This window comes from Marmota flaviventris, chromosome 2 (genome assembly GCF_047511675.1).
Source record: "Marmota flaviventris isolate mMarFla1 chromosome 2, mMarFla1.hap1, whole genome shotgun sequence".
In the NCBI taxonomy this organism is placed as follows: Eukaryota; Metazoa; Chordata; class Mammalia; order Rodentia; family Sciuridae; genus Marmota; species Marmota flaviventris.
In genome coordinates, this window is record NC_092499.1 from 30,298,334 (window position 1) to 30,312,704 (window position 14,371).

Here is a 14,371-nt window from a genome sequence, read left to right on the forward strand (position 1 = left end):
CCATTCCTTTCCCAGAGGTGACAGATTTGCTTTAGGATTCTTCACACTAGCCAAAGTTTCAGGAAAACAACTTCGTCCATAGCCCCAGCTTGTCCATATGGCACCTTTGTGCAAATCAGAAGGTGGCGCCCCCTCTGGGTGGACACTTGTCAGTGAGGCCCTTCTGTTGAGTTGTGGAGCACGCAGGCTGGTGCTGGGCCCCTCTGCTGTGTCCTTGGCAGGTGGCCCCGTGAGGGTGGGTGCCACCTGCACATTTTTCAGCAGCTCTGCCTTTGTTATTCCTAAAATGCAGCTTCCACCTGAGGGAACCTCTTCCCTTTTTTGGGTTATGTCCTTCCTAGCATGGGGTTGACTTGGACGGTATTTTTAAATGACTATATCTCTTATTTTTATTCCATTTGATTTGGACTCAAGGAAGGCTCTTTTTTTTTTTTTTTTTTTTTGGTTGATACTGTTGAGGGTGACTCAGGGTAGAGTCACTGCACAGTCCCTGGAGAAATTGCTGCGAGTTTCTACTAGGTGGGGGCAGTCAGTCAGGAGGCTGAGGCGGAACTTCCTCATGGGGATAGAGGAGCCATGAGGGACACTGGGAAGGAAAGCGTAGGGGTGTGTTCCCTTTTACCATGGCAATGAAATGGGCAGGAAAGCACATGACCTTTGACCTGGAAATTTATCATGTATATGATCTATAATTTTGGGGAAGTACCCAGGATTGAACTCAGGGGCACTTGACCACTGAGCCACATCCCCAGCCCTTTTTTTGGTGGGGTACCCGGGGTTGAACTCAGGGGTAGTTGACCACTGAGCCACATCCCCAGCCATGTTTTGTATTTTTTTAAAAAAATAGGATCTTACTGAGTTGCTCAGTGCCTCGCTTTTGCTGAGGCTGGCTTTGAACTCACGATCCTCCTGCCTCAGCCTCCCCAGCTGCTGGGATTACAGGCGTGTGCCACTGTGCCTGTCTTTATCTATAGTTAAATATAGTTTAGTACAGTTTAAATACATACATCTAAAATATAAACAAACACATTTATACATTGTGGCATTGTTTATAGTAACAACAAAGAAGGTTCATCCATGGGGAACAAGTTAAATACATAGAACATCATAAAATAAATTACTCTTTTGTCTTTTAAAAGAGTGAATAGAAAAAAAAAGTGAAAAGATGTCTAAGATATATTGCTAAGTGGGGGGGAAAAGCATATTGTACAACATTATATATAGTTCTCTTTGGATAAAACTTGCAGAAAATCAATAATCAATTTGTCTATCCTGGGATGAATCTTTAAAATTTATGGAGATTAGACAACTGAGTTCATGTTGGAAGAAAGCCAAACAAAACCCCCACCTGCCCACCCACACCTGGCACCCTCCACTACCCAGCCCCTTAGGATACCCACCTTTCTTCTAACCCTTCCCTCCCAAAATCTGGGATGAGCTCCCCTGAACTCCCTTTGACACGTTCTAGGACTCTTGAAGGCCCCCTCTGTCCACCATCAGTACTACCCGGAGATGTCCTCATCTCCCTGGGAAGAGGGCAGAGGGGTTCTAACCCTTGCCAGTGGGAGACTGGCCTGTGGGAGACTGAGTGACACCATCTGGAGCCAAGTGGCCTCAAGGTGAGAGTGTCCTGCGGATCAGGTCTTCTGTGGGTAGGAAAGAGATGCCACAGGAGTGTATCACACCAACACGCAACTTGTCCTTCCTGTCTTCCTTTTCATCCCTGCTTGAGTCCGGCAGTGATGGACAGCTTCCACCAACAAAGGCCAGGGTGTGGCAAGGGTTAGAATTATCCCTGGTCCTGGGTCAGCAGTGCTGTGTCAGGAAACCAGGTCAGGGCAAAGAGAGGAGGGGTTTTGCGGGACATTGGACAGAGCTGTGGAACCCTCATTTCTGGTTTAGCATCTGGAGCACAGAGCATCCCAGGGTGGAGAGAGGGGAGGTGGATCTTGGTTGGCATTAAGTCTTTGGTTCCTGGGCTAAATTATACCCTGATGGAGGGACTCCCCAGTCCTGCTGTCCCCAACCCTTCTCCCTCACTGTGAATACTCCATTCCTCCTCTGTTTCTTTACTACCCGCTGGAAAGAAAAACGTGTATGCGTGGGGGGGAAAGGGCTGGGAGCTGGGGAGCGCTCTTAGGAGTCTGAAAGCATTCTCAGTGTCCCTGGACCTATGCGTTTCTCACACCAAACATCACCCCTCCAATCAGTCTTGAATAAACATCTCACAACCTCCTACTTGCCTGGGCGTCTGAAGGACAATACATACAACATTATTTCTCTCGGCTGACTAACAATTGAGTTCAGTGTTCGCTGCAGCTTGCACTTGGCCGCAGAGGCGACTCAAGGTGTTTCACAGTGCAGATATCATGATCCCTACAATGTGAGGACCGGAGCAGGGGCCTGGGGCTAGTGAGGGGGCCACCCTGGGGACACCTCCCCGAGAATCAAGTTCTGTCCTTGAGAAGGGGAGCCAAGCTGGCAGGGGAGAAAGGTGATAGTAAATATCCACTAGAAGGCCCTGAAACAAGCAGATGTTGGGCAAAAGCCAGCTGATTAAAAAAAATGGGGCTTTTACGCTTGCTTTTTTTTTTTTTTGGAATGAAGCAAAGAAAAAGTCTGGGAACAAACTTTTGCTTATGTCCCTTTGGATTAAATGCTCAGATAATCTGCTTAGATCAATTTAGCATCTTTCAACCCCAGACCTTTGGTCCCTGTGGTCTCAGGCAGATATTGTCTTCGTTTTAGAGGTTTGGAAACTGTGTGCAGAGTAGGAAGTTAATTTCCCAGGGGTGTCAATGGTGAAGCCAAGGAAAGAACCCTAAGGGGAGCCAGTCAGAACTGGCACTGTTTGCTCCAAGCCCCAACACAGACGCCAGTCCTGGTGCTATCATATCAAAGCTATCAGACTGCAAGGGCTGGGTGGCAGATAGTCCTGCTCCCTGGGTACCAAGGTCTTGTCAGTCCCTGCTGCCATGGTCCTACTTACTGAAGTCCAAGGGATGGGAGAGAAGGCACTTGGGAATAGGGTTCTGGTTCTTTCTCTTGTTTTTTCCCCCTGTTTTGGCCGTCCTTCAATGACTGGGGATGAATGACCAGGATAACCCCTGATTCCTTGTTGGGGAAAATGACAGGAGGGCAGGGCCCCTGCAGGAGACCATAGATTGTGATGTCCCAGGGCAGAGGGGACCATAAGTCAGTCATAAGGGAGCCTCTGAGGGGTGTTTGATGAGAGGGCGGGGTGTCCGACCAGGGGCCCGTCCAGGCAGAGGGGCCTGAGTTCTGCCTGCCTCGCCGCCTAGGGTGCTGGCCCTGCTGCGGAACTGCCAGAACTCTACAGATGGGAGCAGGCCGCGGCCAACTTCCCCAGCTTTTGAAAATCCTGCATCTTAATTAGTTCCCCACTGCTTTTGTACATGGCCCACATTTTAATAGTCTCCAGGCTTCTTCCACCATTTGCTCTCTGATGTTCGGTGCGATTTCTCTTCTCCCCAAGACAGTCCCCCCGGCTCCTCCGACACCCTCCCGTCCGGGAACAACTTAAGGAACGCCGATGTGCCAAGCATGTAGCCTGAGATTGATGAGGCTGTCAGCGGGCTCTCGTGCCCCCCAGCCCTCCCCCTCTGCCATGCGCTGCTCAGATGGATGAGCCGGGCGGGGGTGGGCACGATGGGGGAGGCAAAGGCAGGGACCCGCGGAGCCTCGAGCCAGGTGTGAGCCGGTGGACAGCGTGACCTTCTGCGGGCCTGCAGAGGAGTCTGGCTGTGTCCTTCCGAGGGGGAAGGACGCTCTGGCTCCCACCCGCGTCTGTCAGTGCTTATCTGTCTCTGTGCGGGGGCTGGGGGGTGGATTGCCTGAGCTTGGTACAGCTGGGAGAATGGATGCCTTCAAGTGCATCAGGGGGAAATGACCAGTCATTTATCTCTTTCCTGCAGTGTCAGAGCCTGCAGCCATCCATCCTGGAGCCTGAGAGCCAGGGAGAGTGCGCAGGCCCCTTCCGTCAGGCTTCATGCCACAAAGGCCTGTGCTCCAGGGGCCTCTTCTTTGGTCTCCTGGAGTCTCAGGGAAGGAGCTAGGGCTGGGTGGCTGAGTCCCGGTGTCCTTGGCACTGCTGGCGACCTATAGGGCTCTGGGAGCTTGGGCTGTTGCAGTTTCCGCAGCTGCATTCTGCGGTCAGGCCTGGCATAACCATGTTTAGAGCAGGCGTTGTGAGCCTGAGGGTTCACTCAGTTATGCCCTTGGCCTTCCCCTGTGTCCCTCCCAGCTGAGGGTACAGGCTTCCAGGGCTTCTTCTCATCAGCGTTTCTAGCACCCGGCATGAGGCTTAGCACATGGTAGATGGACAGTAAAGATTATTATTAAAGGGATGAAGGAAAGAAATGTGTTTGATCTCAAGCTTAGAGAGTGCAACTCAGCTCACATCATTCCTGTTTTGCAGACGAGGAAGACTTGAGCCAGAGAGGAGAAGCCTCGAATAGGAGCGGGGCTTCCCATCCAGTTCCTGGCCTGGCCCAAGGGACCTGAGTTCTGCCCTCTTGCTTGTCTTTGGCTGCAGAGGCCTTCCCTGTGCCAAACAGCTGCCCTCTACAGGAGAAAAGGCACCAAACAGGGATCACAAAGGCCTGGGGTCAAGTCCAGACCCTTCCACCTGTGATTTGGGGCAACTTCCTAAGGGCTCCAGTCTTGATTCTTCATTTGTAAAGTGTGGATCATGGTTGTTTCAGGGGATTATTCTAAGGGCCATATGGGATGAGGGATGGGGGACTTGTGTGAGAAGGCACCATGATGCCACCTCCACATTGCACGGTAGGGTAGGCCTCGGGAGTCTCAGCGAAGGTTGCTCCAGTCCTTGTATCAGCATGGAGTGTGCTACAGACAGCTGGCTGCCCCGTGGGAAAAGTGTGCTATCTGGCCCAGAATGGAACAGATTCTGCCTTAAGACTCTTTTGAAAGCCTCTAGATGTCCTCTGTGCTTTTACTACACCTGTTATCCTGTGGTATGTGAGGCCAGGCCCCTGGCCTGGTGTCTTTTCTCCTTTGCTTGCTTTAGGCTGGTTCTAGGAGAACAAGTCCTGCATGGATGTGCTTTGGTACAGTACATGCCTTGGCCCCCTTAGCATTGGACCCTTGGTCTTGACACCTGGTATCTACCCTGAATCCCTGGGGGTGGAAGCCCCCTGCTCAGGGACCAGAGGACTGCTCCCCCCAGTGCACACCGCTGCACTGTGTATCTGATAATGAGGATGCCACAGGGACACAGTGCTGTCCGTGTTGCGCACAGTTCCCTCCCAAGCTCCGGGTTCATTTGTGGAGCTCCATACATATTGCAATAACTTCTACCTGGTCCTCCTCTTTCTGCCCTCACCCTCCTTCAGAGTGCTCCTGTTGCTCTGTAGGCGTCATCAGGCCACTCTTGGCTCTGGTGGCTTGCCATTGCATTCAGGATGGAAGCCGGCTTTCTCCAGCTGCCTTCAGTGCTGCGCCGTCCCTGTAACTCTCTGAACCCACCTCCGGTTAGTTCCCGGCTCAGTGTGCTCCAGGGCAGACTGGCCAGCTTCAGGGCTCTTGTAAGGATGGCACCTTGCCTGGAATGTCCTCGCTTGGATATCATTGAGGTCCCCTCTTCCTCCTTTTCCAGGTTTGGGCTTTCCTGGCCACATTAAAAAAATGTAGCCACCCTCTTGTCACCCCCATATTCCAGATTCCCTGCCTCTGCGCTGTTTTTTTTCTCCAAAGCACTGAATACCAAATGTCAGACTGTAGGTTTTTACCTGTTTATTTCCTGCATGGGTTATTTCTGATGAGCTAGAATGTAAGTTCTAGGAGGGCACCAAGGGCACAGATTTCTCTTTTGTTCACTGCGGCTTCCCTAGCGCCTAGAACAGAGCCCATTACATAATAAGTGCTCAATAATTATTTGTTAAGGAAATAAAAAAAAAAAAGCAGGGCATCTTCCACTGTGGTTCTGCCATGGCTTTCAGGAGCTGTGCCCACCCTGGCATTGAAACAGGGCCAGCATCCCAGCTTCCAGCTGTGTCTCGGGCTCTGTCTCTTCTGTCTCCTTAACTGCTCCAGGTTCTGCCTTGTTGCTGCCGTTCCCCTGGGCCATGCCCATCTGGAGAAAGCTGGGCTCCCCATGTCCGGTGGCCTGAGAATGCCAGAAGGTCAGGAGTTTGGCTGAGCAGCGTAAGAAGGTGGAAAAGACGGACCTCACATTTATTGAGCACCCTGCTTGTGCCAAACACTTTATAGTCATTGTCTCATTCGGCCTCATAACAACAGTGGGAAGTGGGTTTTGTTCTCCCAGTTTTATAGATAAGGAGGTGAAGGCCAAGTGTGTGGTTTAGGGTAGAAGAGCTGAGATTTCACCCTAGAGAAGCTTCTTATACTTTCTAGTTGTCTGTATTCCCTTGAACTACTTATTTTTATTTTTTTCTCTTGATTTATGAAAGTATAATTGATAAAAATGACATATACATACATATGTCCCTATATATGCATATGTACATACTATGATATTGTGACATATGTATACATGGTGAAATGATTAAGTGAAGCTAACGAACATATCTATCACCTCACATACTTATCATTTTTTGTGTGTGTGCGGTGAAAACATTTAAGATCTACTCTTTCAGCAACTTTCAGGCATCCAGTACCTTGTTAATAATTGCAGCCACCACGCTGTACAGTAGATCTCCAGAATGTATTCACCCCAACTGAAACTTTGTACCCTCCACCAACACCCCCTTCCCACCTGCCTCTGTAAATATTTTATTCCTTCGGTCCATCCCCACTGTCCTCCCCTGATCTCTCCATCCTACTGAGCTAGGTTTACTTGGTCTGCGGGTCAGCCCTGTGGTGACATTTTTTTTTTTTTTGCAATGTGGGGGTTTTTCTGTGTGTTGGGGCTGGGGAACTGACTATCTGTGGTTCTGAGTTTGGATTCTGGAACCCACCCTTGCTTGGCTACTTAGTGGGGAGTGGGCAGGCACAGCACGGGCCATGTGAGGGAATGATCGCCCTCCTGTTGTGTGAATATCTGGGAATTCTCAAACAAGTGTTAGGGGCCCTACTGGGTGGTGGGTATTCAATATGAACCTCATCTATTTTGAGTTTTATGAGTCAAAAAAAATCAGGGAGTCAACGTAGTGCCCTCCTGTTGTGTGAATATCTGGGAATTCTCAAACAAGTGTTAGGGGCCCTACTGGGTGATGGGTCTTCAATATGAACCTCATCTATTTTGAGTTTTATGAGTCAAAAAAAATCAGGGAGTCAACATAGCCAAGAAAACAGCTCCCCTAGGGAACGAACAGACGGGATTCCTGAGCCTGCCATCATGGAGGAAATCAGGTCTCTGGTCCCCGCCATTCTTTTCCCCGGTGAGGTGAGCGATAACAGTCCCCCTCCCTTCTCCCTCCATGAGTCTGAGAGTCTGATGGGGATAAATGAAATCATGATTCTTAAGCCCCTTGCTCCTCGGTGTAAGTTGATATATAAATCCAAGGACATATGATGAGCTTATCTCCTCAAAATAATAAGCACCCAGAAGAGAAAACTGCACATTTGTATTTTTAAAGAAAAACTAGAGGCAGGTAAAAAAAAAAAAAAAAATCTGAGCACTTACGATGTCGCAGGAGGATTCTTTCCATTGTGTGCCGGGCCGCTCCCTCCCATTTGGACCATAACTCTATCTCCAGGACCCTGCGTCAGAGGGAGCCTGTGATGGATGGACGGATGGATGCGCCCTGTCGGGGTGTTTCACCACAATTTCCCTTGGGGCAGGCTGCTGTTGGCAGAACCCAGCCTCCCGAAAGATGGTATCTCTTGCAAACTCGACAGCTAACAGACACCTCCTCTCTTTGTATATTTCCCCAAAGAAGAACAGTCTTAATCTCTTTTATATGGCATATTTTATTATAATCCATATATGACTTGCAGGTTCCCAGTCCTCCATCTGAGCCTAATAATGAAAGAGTAGGAGTCAGAGGCTCTGTGAGCCTGTGACATCCACGGCGTTTGCATTTTTAAATGACCTGGGATTTAATTACTCACTCTGCTCCCCTGTTACACTTTCAGACTCATCTCGTCCGCATCCTGTTAATGAGCTCGGTGGCTCCAACAGCCCAGTGGAAGCTTTTCTTTCAGTGCATTGGGTGGCAGACTTGGGGCACCTGTGTCAAAAGCTTGTGGCTTTGATCTGTACCCAAGAGGATGGCTGCCCTGTCCGGAGCCTGGGAAAAAGCCATTGCTCCTCATTGGAAAAAAATTAAAATTTTTTTTTTTTTTAAATTTGTGCCTTTTTTTTTTTTTTAAAGAAGACTTTCTATGCTTCAATCCTTGTTTGTCTAAGAGGTTTTTTCTTGTTTGGAGACCGATTTGCTTCGGTTTGCACAGAAGCTGTCGCTGGTGTGATGGATCGTGCTGGAACTCACCCAAGGAGTATCTCTGTTCCCAATTAGAAGTGGAGGCAGAGCTGCTTACGGGGGCCTAGGGAGGCTGCTGGCTTGGGTGACAGCTGCTGCCGCTCTGGAGAAAGTAACGATCCGTAGGTTTATATCCATGTGTATAAAATCAGGCTAATTTAAAGATGAATTATGTGTGTGTGTGTGTGTATGTGTGTGTTTTGGACCATTTTCTTTTAATGTGTAATATGTCATGGCTTCTGTCAGGTTATGTGGACTCCAAATTTGTGTGAAGTGCAAAATGAGTGTATTTTTAAAGAATTACTAAATCCTATTAAGAACCATATATATCCCGATGAGCTATATTAGAATAAAATCGAGTCGGTGACATCCCTAAGGAGAGTGTCTAGGATGTACGCTGTGCAAAGGGATCTGTTCCCTTTTATCCCCCCTCACTCTGGGACCCCCTATGGTCAGGAGGGAGAGAATGGACCCTCTGCTGGATTTTTGGAAAGGGTGGTTACTCTTTCATTCTGACCTTCCAAGCCTTACCCATGGTGCTTTGCAACCAGGGTTTGCCAGAGGACATCTAGAACATTGCTCATGGAGTGGCACTCCGTGGGGTATTAAGTAGGCAACATTAAGAACCACGTTTAAATTCCTTCCATTTCTCAGAAGCAAAATCACAATAAGCATTTCTTTTAATGTTATACACCTGTATTGTTCAATGCAGCAGCCACTAGCTATATGTAGCCATGGAACTCTTGAAATATGGCTAGTCTGAATTGAGATGTGACATAAGTGTAAATAAACTACATGCCAGATGTAGAATCCTTTATTTTTTTCTATGATATTTTGCCCCACTCCCTTCTTTTTTAGTGCTGGGCCCACAGATCTCAGGGCCTCTAGAACACTAAGCATGTAATTTACCACTGAGCTACAAATTAGGCTTTTTAAAAAATTTTTTTTTTTTTTTTTTTAGTTGTAGATGGACACAACACCTTTATTTTATTCATTCATTTTTATGTGGTGCTGAGAATCAAACCCAGTGTCTCACACATTCTAGGCAAGTGCTCTACCACTGAGCCATAACCCCAGCCCAGATTTAGAAGTCTTGATGTGAATGAATCAACTATCACATCAATGGTTTTCTTATATAAATTTCATGTTGGAATGATTATGCTTTGGAAATATTGGGGTTTGAGAAAACATAAAATAAATTGTACCTGCTTCTCTTTGCTTTTTAAAATGTGGCTACTGGAAAGTTTAAAACGTACAAGTGGCTTGCATTATATGTCTACGGGACAGTGTAGCTATGCCATGAAAATCAGAATGCTTAGAATCAATAAATTAATTTAAAAAAAAATCAGAATATTTTAAACTTTGGTAGCAATAACATCCAGCATTTGTAGGGCACTTCCAATATCCCAGGTTCTTTGCATGAGTGATCTGATTTTGAATCCAAGATTTGAATAGAATAAAACAAATAAAAGTTGATAAGCCTAATTTTCCTCCCCAGGTCTCATAGGGTTTTTTTGGTGGGTCCCTTTGGAGTTTCTTCAGGCTGCATCACTCTGATTCTCACACCAACACTGTGAAGTAGACACTGTGGTCACCCCCATTTGCGTAAGGAAATAGAGGCTTAGGTGAAGTGACTAGCCCACAGCTCCCCTACTAATAAATGGCAAGGTTAGGGTCTGACTCCAGGGCTGTCTGAAAGCAGAACCTCTATGAGCCAGTTAAATATTTTGGTGATCAAGGAAGAATGCTGTCACTGTGTTTCACAGTGATCCTGGGAAAGGCTCTCTGTCTTTCTGTGCTTCACTTTCCTCCTTAAGGGACTGGACTCTGCCTGCCATTAGAGACCCCTCTGAGCTCTTTGCAGGCAGGAGAACCCACAGAAGTTTTCCTATCGTGAGATCTATTTTCCCTCCGGATTCTTACACTGTGCTTGTTTCTGGTTCAGTATCTGGTAAAGTCTGGTTCTGGGGGACTAAGAGAATAGTCTGAAATATGGCAAAGCAGGATAGAGGTATTTTCAGCAGGAGTGGAAGAAGGAGCAGGAGGAGGAAGTTCACAGCTGATGGAAAATCCTGTATAGTGTCAAGAGTGCCGTGGGAGGGGAGTACCATACAAGGATGTTCATCCAGAGTGGAGCCCAGCACCCTGCTGCAAACTACCCTCAGCTCATCAGAGATGAGCCTTTTATCTTGAAATGCAAAAACTGTGGAGAGAGTTGAAGCGCGCACTGGAAATGCAAAAACTGGAAAAAGACCTTTCAAGGGTGGACCAGAGACAGTCAGGTGGAGACCTTCGGCCCAGTGAAGTGGTGGCTTCTGCAGGCAGATTGAATTGAAGGGCAGATTTTGCCCCTTACCAGTTGTGTGATATTAAGCAAGTTATAAGCGTCCCAAGCTGCACTGTCCTCATCTGTAAAATGGGATAATGACTGTGCCTCTTGGATGTGGTGGGGATTAAGTGACACATAGCAATAACAGCTGCTGCATTGTGAAGCCTTCTTCAGGTACACAAGTGCACCAAATCCCAGTCAGGGCTCAGCTTGGCTTGGGAACTACTAATAAGATTATAATGAATGAGGGTCTTGTCATGATCTCAAAGGTGTGTTGGGAAGATCATTCAGCTGCATTCTTGTCCTGATGTGTCGCTTTGGTAAAATTACATACCTTCTCTGAGCTTAGGGTGACTCATTTGTAAAGTATAATGATTGACTTTTATGTTCCATAAGGCCATCTCTTGTTCAAAATGCTGTGCAGGTCTGGACATTGGATTTATTTAGTGTTGGGAAGACTAGGAAATGAACTTCAAATATGTACATATGATTATTATGAATTTGAGTGATTGCGGCCAGCTGTTCTTTTTTGACGGAGGACAGGACATGAGGCAACCCACTTTAATTGTTTGAGATTAGACATTTGGAAGACTTTTCTGACTTGGGAGAGAAAGAAATATGTCATCAGAGCAGGCTATGGAGCTGCATGCCCTGAAGTCATTAAAGCAGACAGTTGACTCTTTCTCTGACACTCACAGGCATTCCCTGACTCTCTGATCTGATCTCCTCCTTTATTCTTTCATGTTTCATAGTTGTTTTCCTCTATAGCACTCAGGACAGTTCATAATTGCATTTTTATTTTGTATTTAACATTTTTATGTCTGTCTCTTTAGACTATAAACCACCCAGGGGCCAGACCTAACTTGATTTGGTCAACTCCTATGTCCCTAGTCCCAGCACAGCAGTTGTCACATGGCAGGCGCTCCGTAAACAGCTGTTGGACGGATAGATTGATGGATGCAATCCAGAGGTGGCAGGTTTTGTGGTAGTGCTTGTTGATGGAGGTGGGTCCTCTATTTTTTTTTTGGTTAAAAAAAAAAATCCCAGAGACCTTGCTTCTCAAGAGACTTCAGGTACCGTTCCTCCTTCCACCTTCTTTTTTCTGGGAGCTGGTCACCCATGGTGCCTTTCTTTCATGGGATTGGCCGGCCTGTGCTCTTCTGGGTGGCCGAGGAGATGGAGCAGGCAGGTAAGGTTCCATTGGGGTGGGAAGGAAGCCTGGTGGAGTAGGGCTCGATGGTGCTGCTGATCTCCATTCACCCTTCCAGATCCTCTCTTTGCCCTTCACACTGCTCTGTGTCCCAGGAAGTTGACCTCAGTGGGCTGCATTGACCAGGCTCCCTGCCCTCTGGCTTCCGGTCAAGGTTGGCCAATGAGAGGGGGCACGGCAGGAAGATGGAGGATGCAAGAAAGCATGCTTGGGTCATGTGTTGGTTCCCTTGTTTCCTGGCCTCTGGGATCCAGCCAGAGCTCCTGTCTGGCCCTGTCTCCAGGTTCTTGCAAACACTCCTCTGTCTCCCTAGGAGTAGCAGTGGAAATGCTCCCCTGGGGGCACCTCACCATTGATTTTTGGTTCCCTTTCTCCCATACACACCTCCTAGTACCTACACTAAACCTTCAATTCTCTGATATGAGTGGGCCATTTGTTTCCCACACATACCACTGTATTGTGTTCTTGCATCCATGAGACCTGAGAGAGTGGTAGTGTGTATGTGTGTGTGTGTGTGTGTGTGTGTGTGTGCGCGTGTGTAGGTGGGGGTGGGGTATGAAGTCCAGGATCAGAGGAGGGGTTGGAGGAAAATTTTACAGTAAATCAAAATATAATCACTTGGACCTTAGGTTTCTGTTTTTACTTATTATTATTATTATTATTATTTGGATTTTAAAAATTTCTTTCATACATGACAATAGTGGAATGCATTACATTCATAATTATCCATTCACAGCACAATTTTTCATAACTCTGTATTATTTTTAAAAGCCCTCTGTAAAAATGGGATTTTGAAGGGCATCTTGAGGAAGAGGTTCAGCTCCTCTCTGTTCTTTCTCAGCAGCGGGGTTGTCTCTAGCTGCCTTTTTTTTTTTAATTTTAATTTTTTTTTTTTTACTTAGCTAGCCCAGTGGGTTGGTTTTTCATCACTGTAACAAAGTTCCTGAGATAACTACCTTATAAAGAGAAAAGGTTTAGGGGTTCCTGTCCATGCTCAGGCAGACTCGCTGTTTTGGGCTTCTGGTGATGGCCATGCAGAGAGTGGGTGGCAGAGCAAACTGTTTACCTCATGGCCAGGAAGCCAGAGAGCAAGAGGAAGAGACTGAGGTACAGTTCCCTTCAAGGGAATGCCCCTAAGGACCTCCCAGTAGTCCTCACCTCCTAAAGGTTCCGCCACCTCCTCTTAGGATTACCCTGGGGGCCGGTCTTTACCAGTGGGCCTTTGGGAGATGCTCAGCATCAGAACTCTAGCACCCAGTGACCTACCTGTCCAGCAGCTGCTCAAACTCCCCACGTCTTCAGAGACTGTGCCCTCAGCTCCCACCCTGCTCTCTGGGGCCTGCTGGGCATCTGTCCTGGCTCCTCCTTTTCCCCTGGCTTTCAAGGCTCTGCATCCCCTACGAGCGCATGGGAACAGCCTCTCGGAGGCCGAATTAGCTTTTCATGGAGCCAAGCAGAGCTGGGCAGCCAGCCTGGCTGAGGAGAGGTCATGAATTGCCTGACCAGAGCTGGGGTCGAGGCAGGGGACAGTAATAGCAACTGCCAAGCCGGTGTGCTGCGTGAGAGTTTCAAAACGCTTTCCTGTAAATCAGAACTTCTGTGATCCCACCCACCCTGTGGTGTTGGACATCATTGTGCCCCTCTGTAGAAGAACAGGCTTGAGCCTCCTCCAGCGCCTTGTCCAGTCACACCACCAGAGAGAGGTGGAAGCAAGACCCAGGCCCAGGCGGAGTGGTCCCATGTCCCACCTGACAACCTTTCTGCCCGGCCTCAGCTGTCCGAGAGGGTCGTGATCTACCTCTGGGATTATGAGACAAGCTGGAAAAGCTGCCCTCAACTCCCATGTTCCTGTCCCCCCGGAGGAGAGAGCGCCGGCCACTCTGAGTTCTACCCAGGAGCTCTGGTGGAACGTGTCCTTAGGGGCCATCCTTCCTGCCCCAGCTCTTCTGGTGGCCTGACCTGCCTTTCTGTGTGTGTGTTTCAGAAGTGGAGCTGCCCCTGAAGAAAGATGGCTTCACCTCGGAAAGCACCACGCTAGAAGCCTTGCTCCGCGGAGAGGGGGTGGAGAAGAAGGTGGATGCCCGGGAGGAGGAGAGCATCCAGGAGATACAGGTACTCACTCCTGGGGCTGCAGGCCCCCACCCCGCAGCACTCTGAGGCTTTTCCAATTCCATGCACCAACCCCTCTCCCAGGTTTCTTCATTTGTTTGTTCTAAATGTATTTACGGAGCCTGTTGAGCACTGGGTTCCTGCTAGGTCCTGGGGCCATGTTAGGAAGCAAAGCAGACTGAGCCTTCCTCCCTGTGAAATAAACAGCCCACAGTCCAGGGGTGTAGACTCCTGGGTGTTGGCTTTGCCGAGCGAGTCCCTGACTCGCCCTTGCCCCCTTCCTCACCATGCAGGCTC

At 48.3% G+C, this 14,371-nt stretch overlaps 1 protein-coding gene across 1 annotated transcript in view; it reads left to right on the forward strand.

The window, feature by feature from the left end:
* Dpf3 (double PHD fingers 3) overlaps positions 1-14,371 on the forward strand; it is a 249,781-nt gene that overhangs the window by 129,607 nt on the left and 105,803 nt on the right. Inside the window, exon 4 of the mRNA XM_071607396.1 lies at positions 13,950-14,077. Within this exon, the coding sequence (XP_071463497.1) occupies positions 13,950-14,077 (128 nt within the window). The remainder of the gene's footprint in view (positions 1-13,949; positions 14,078-14,371) is intronic.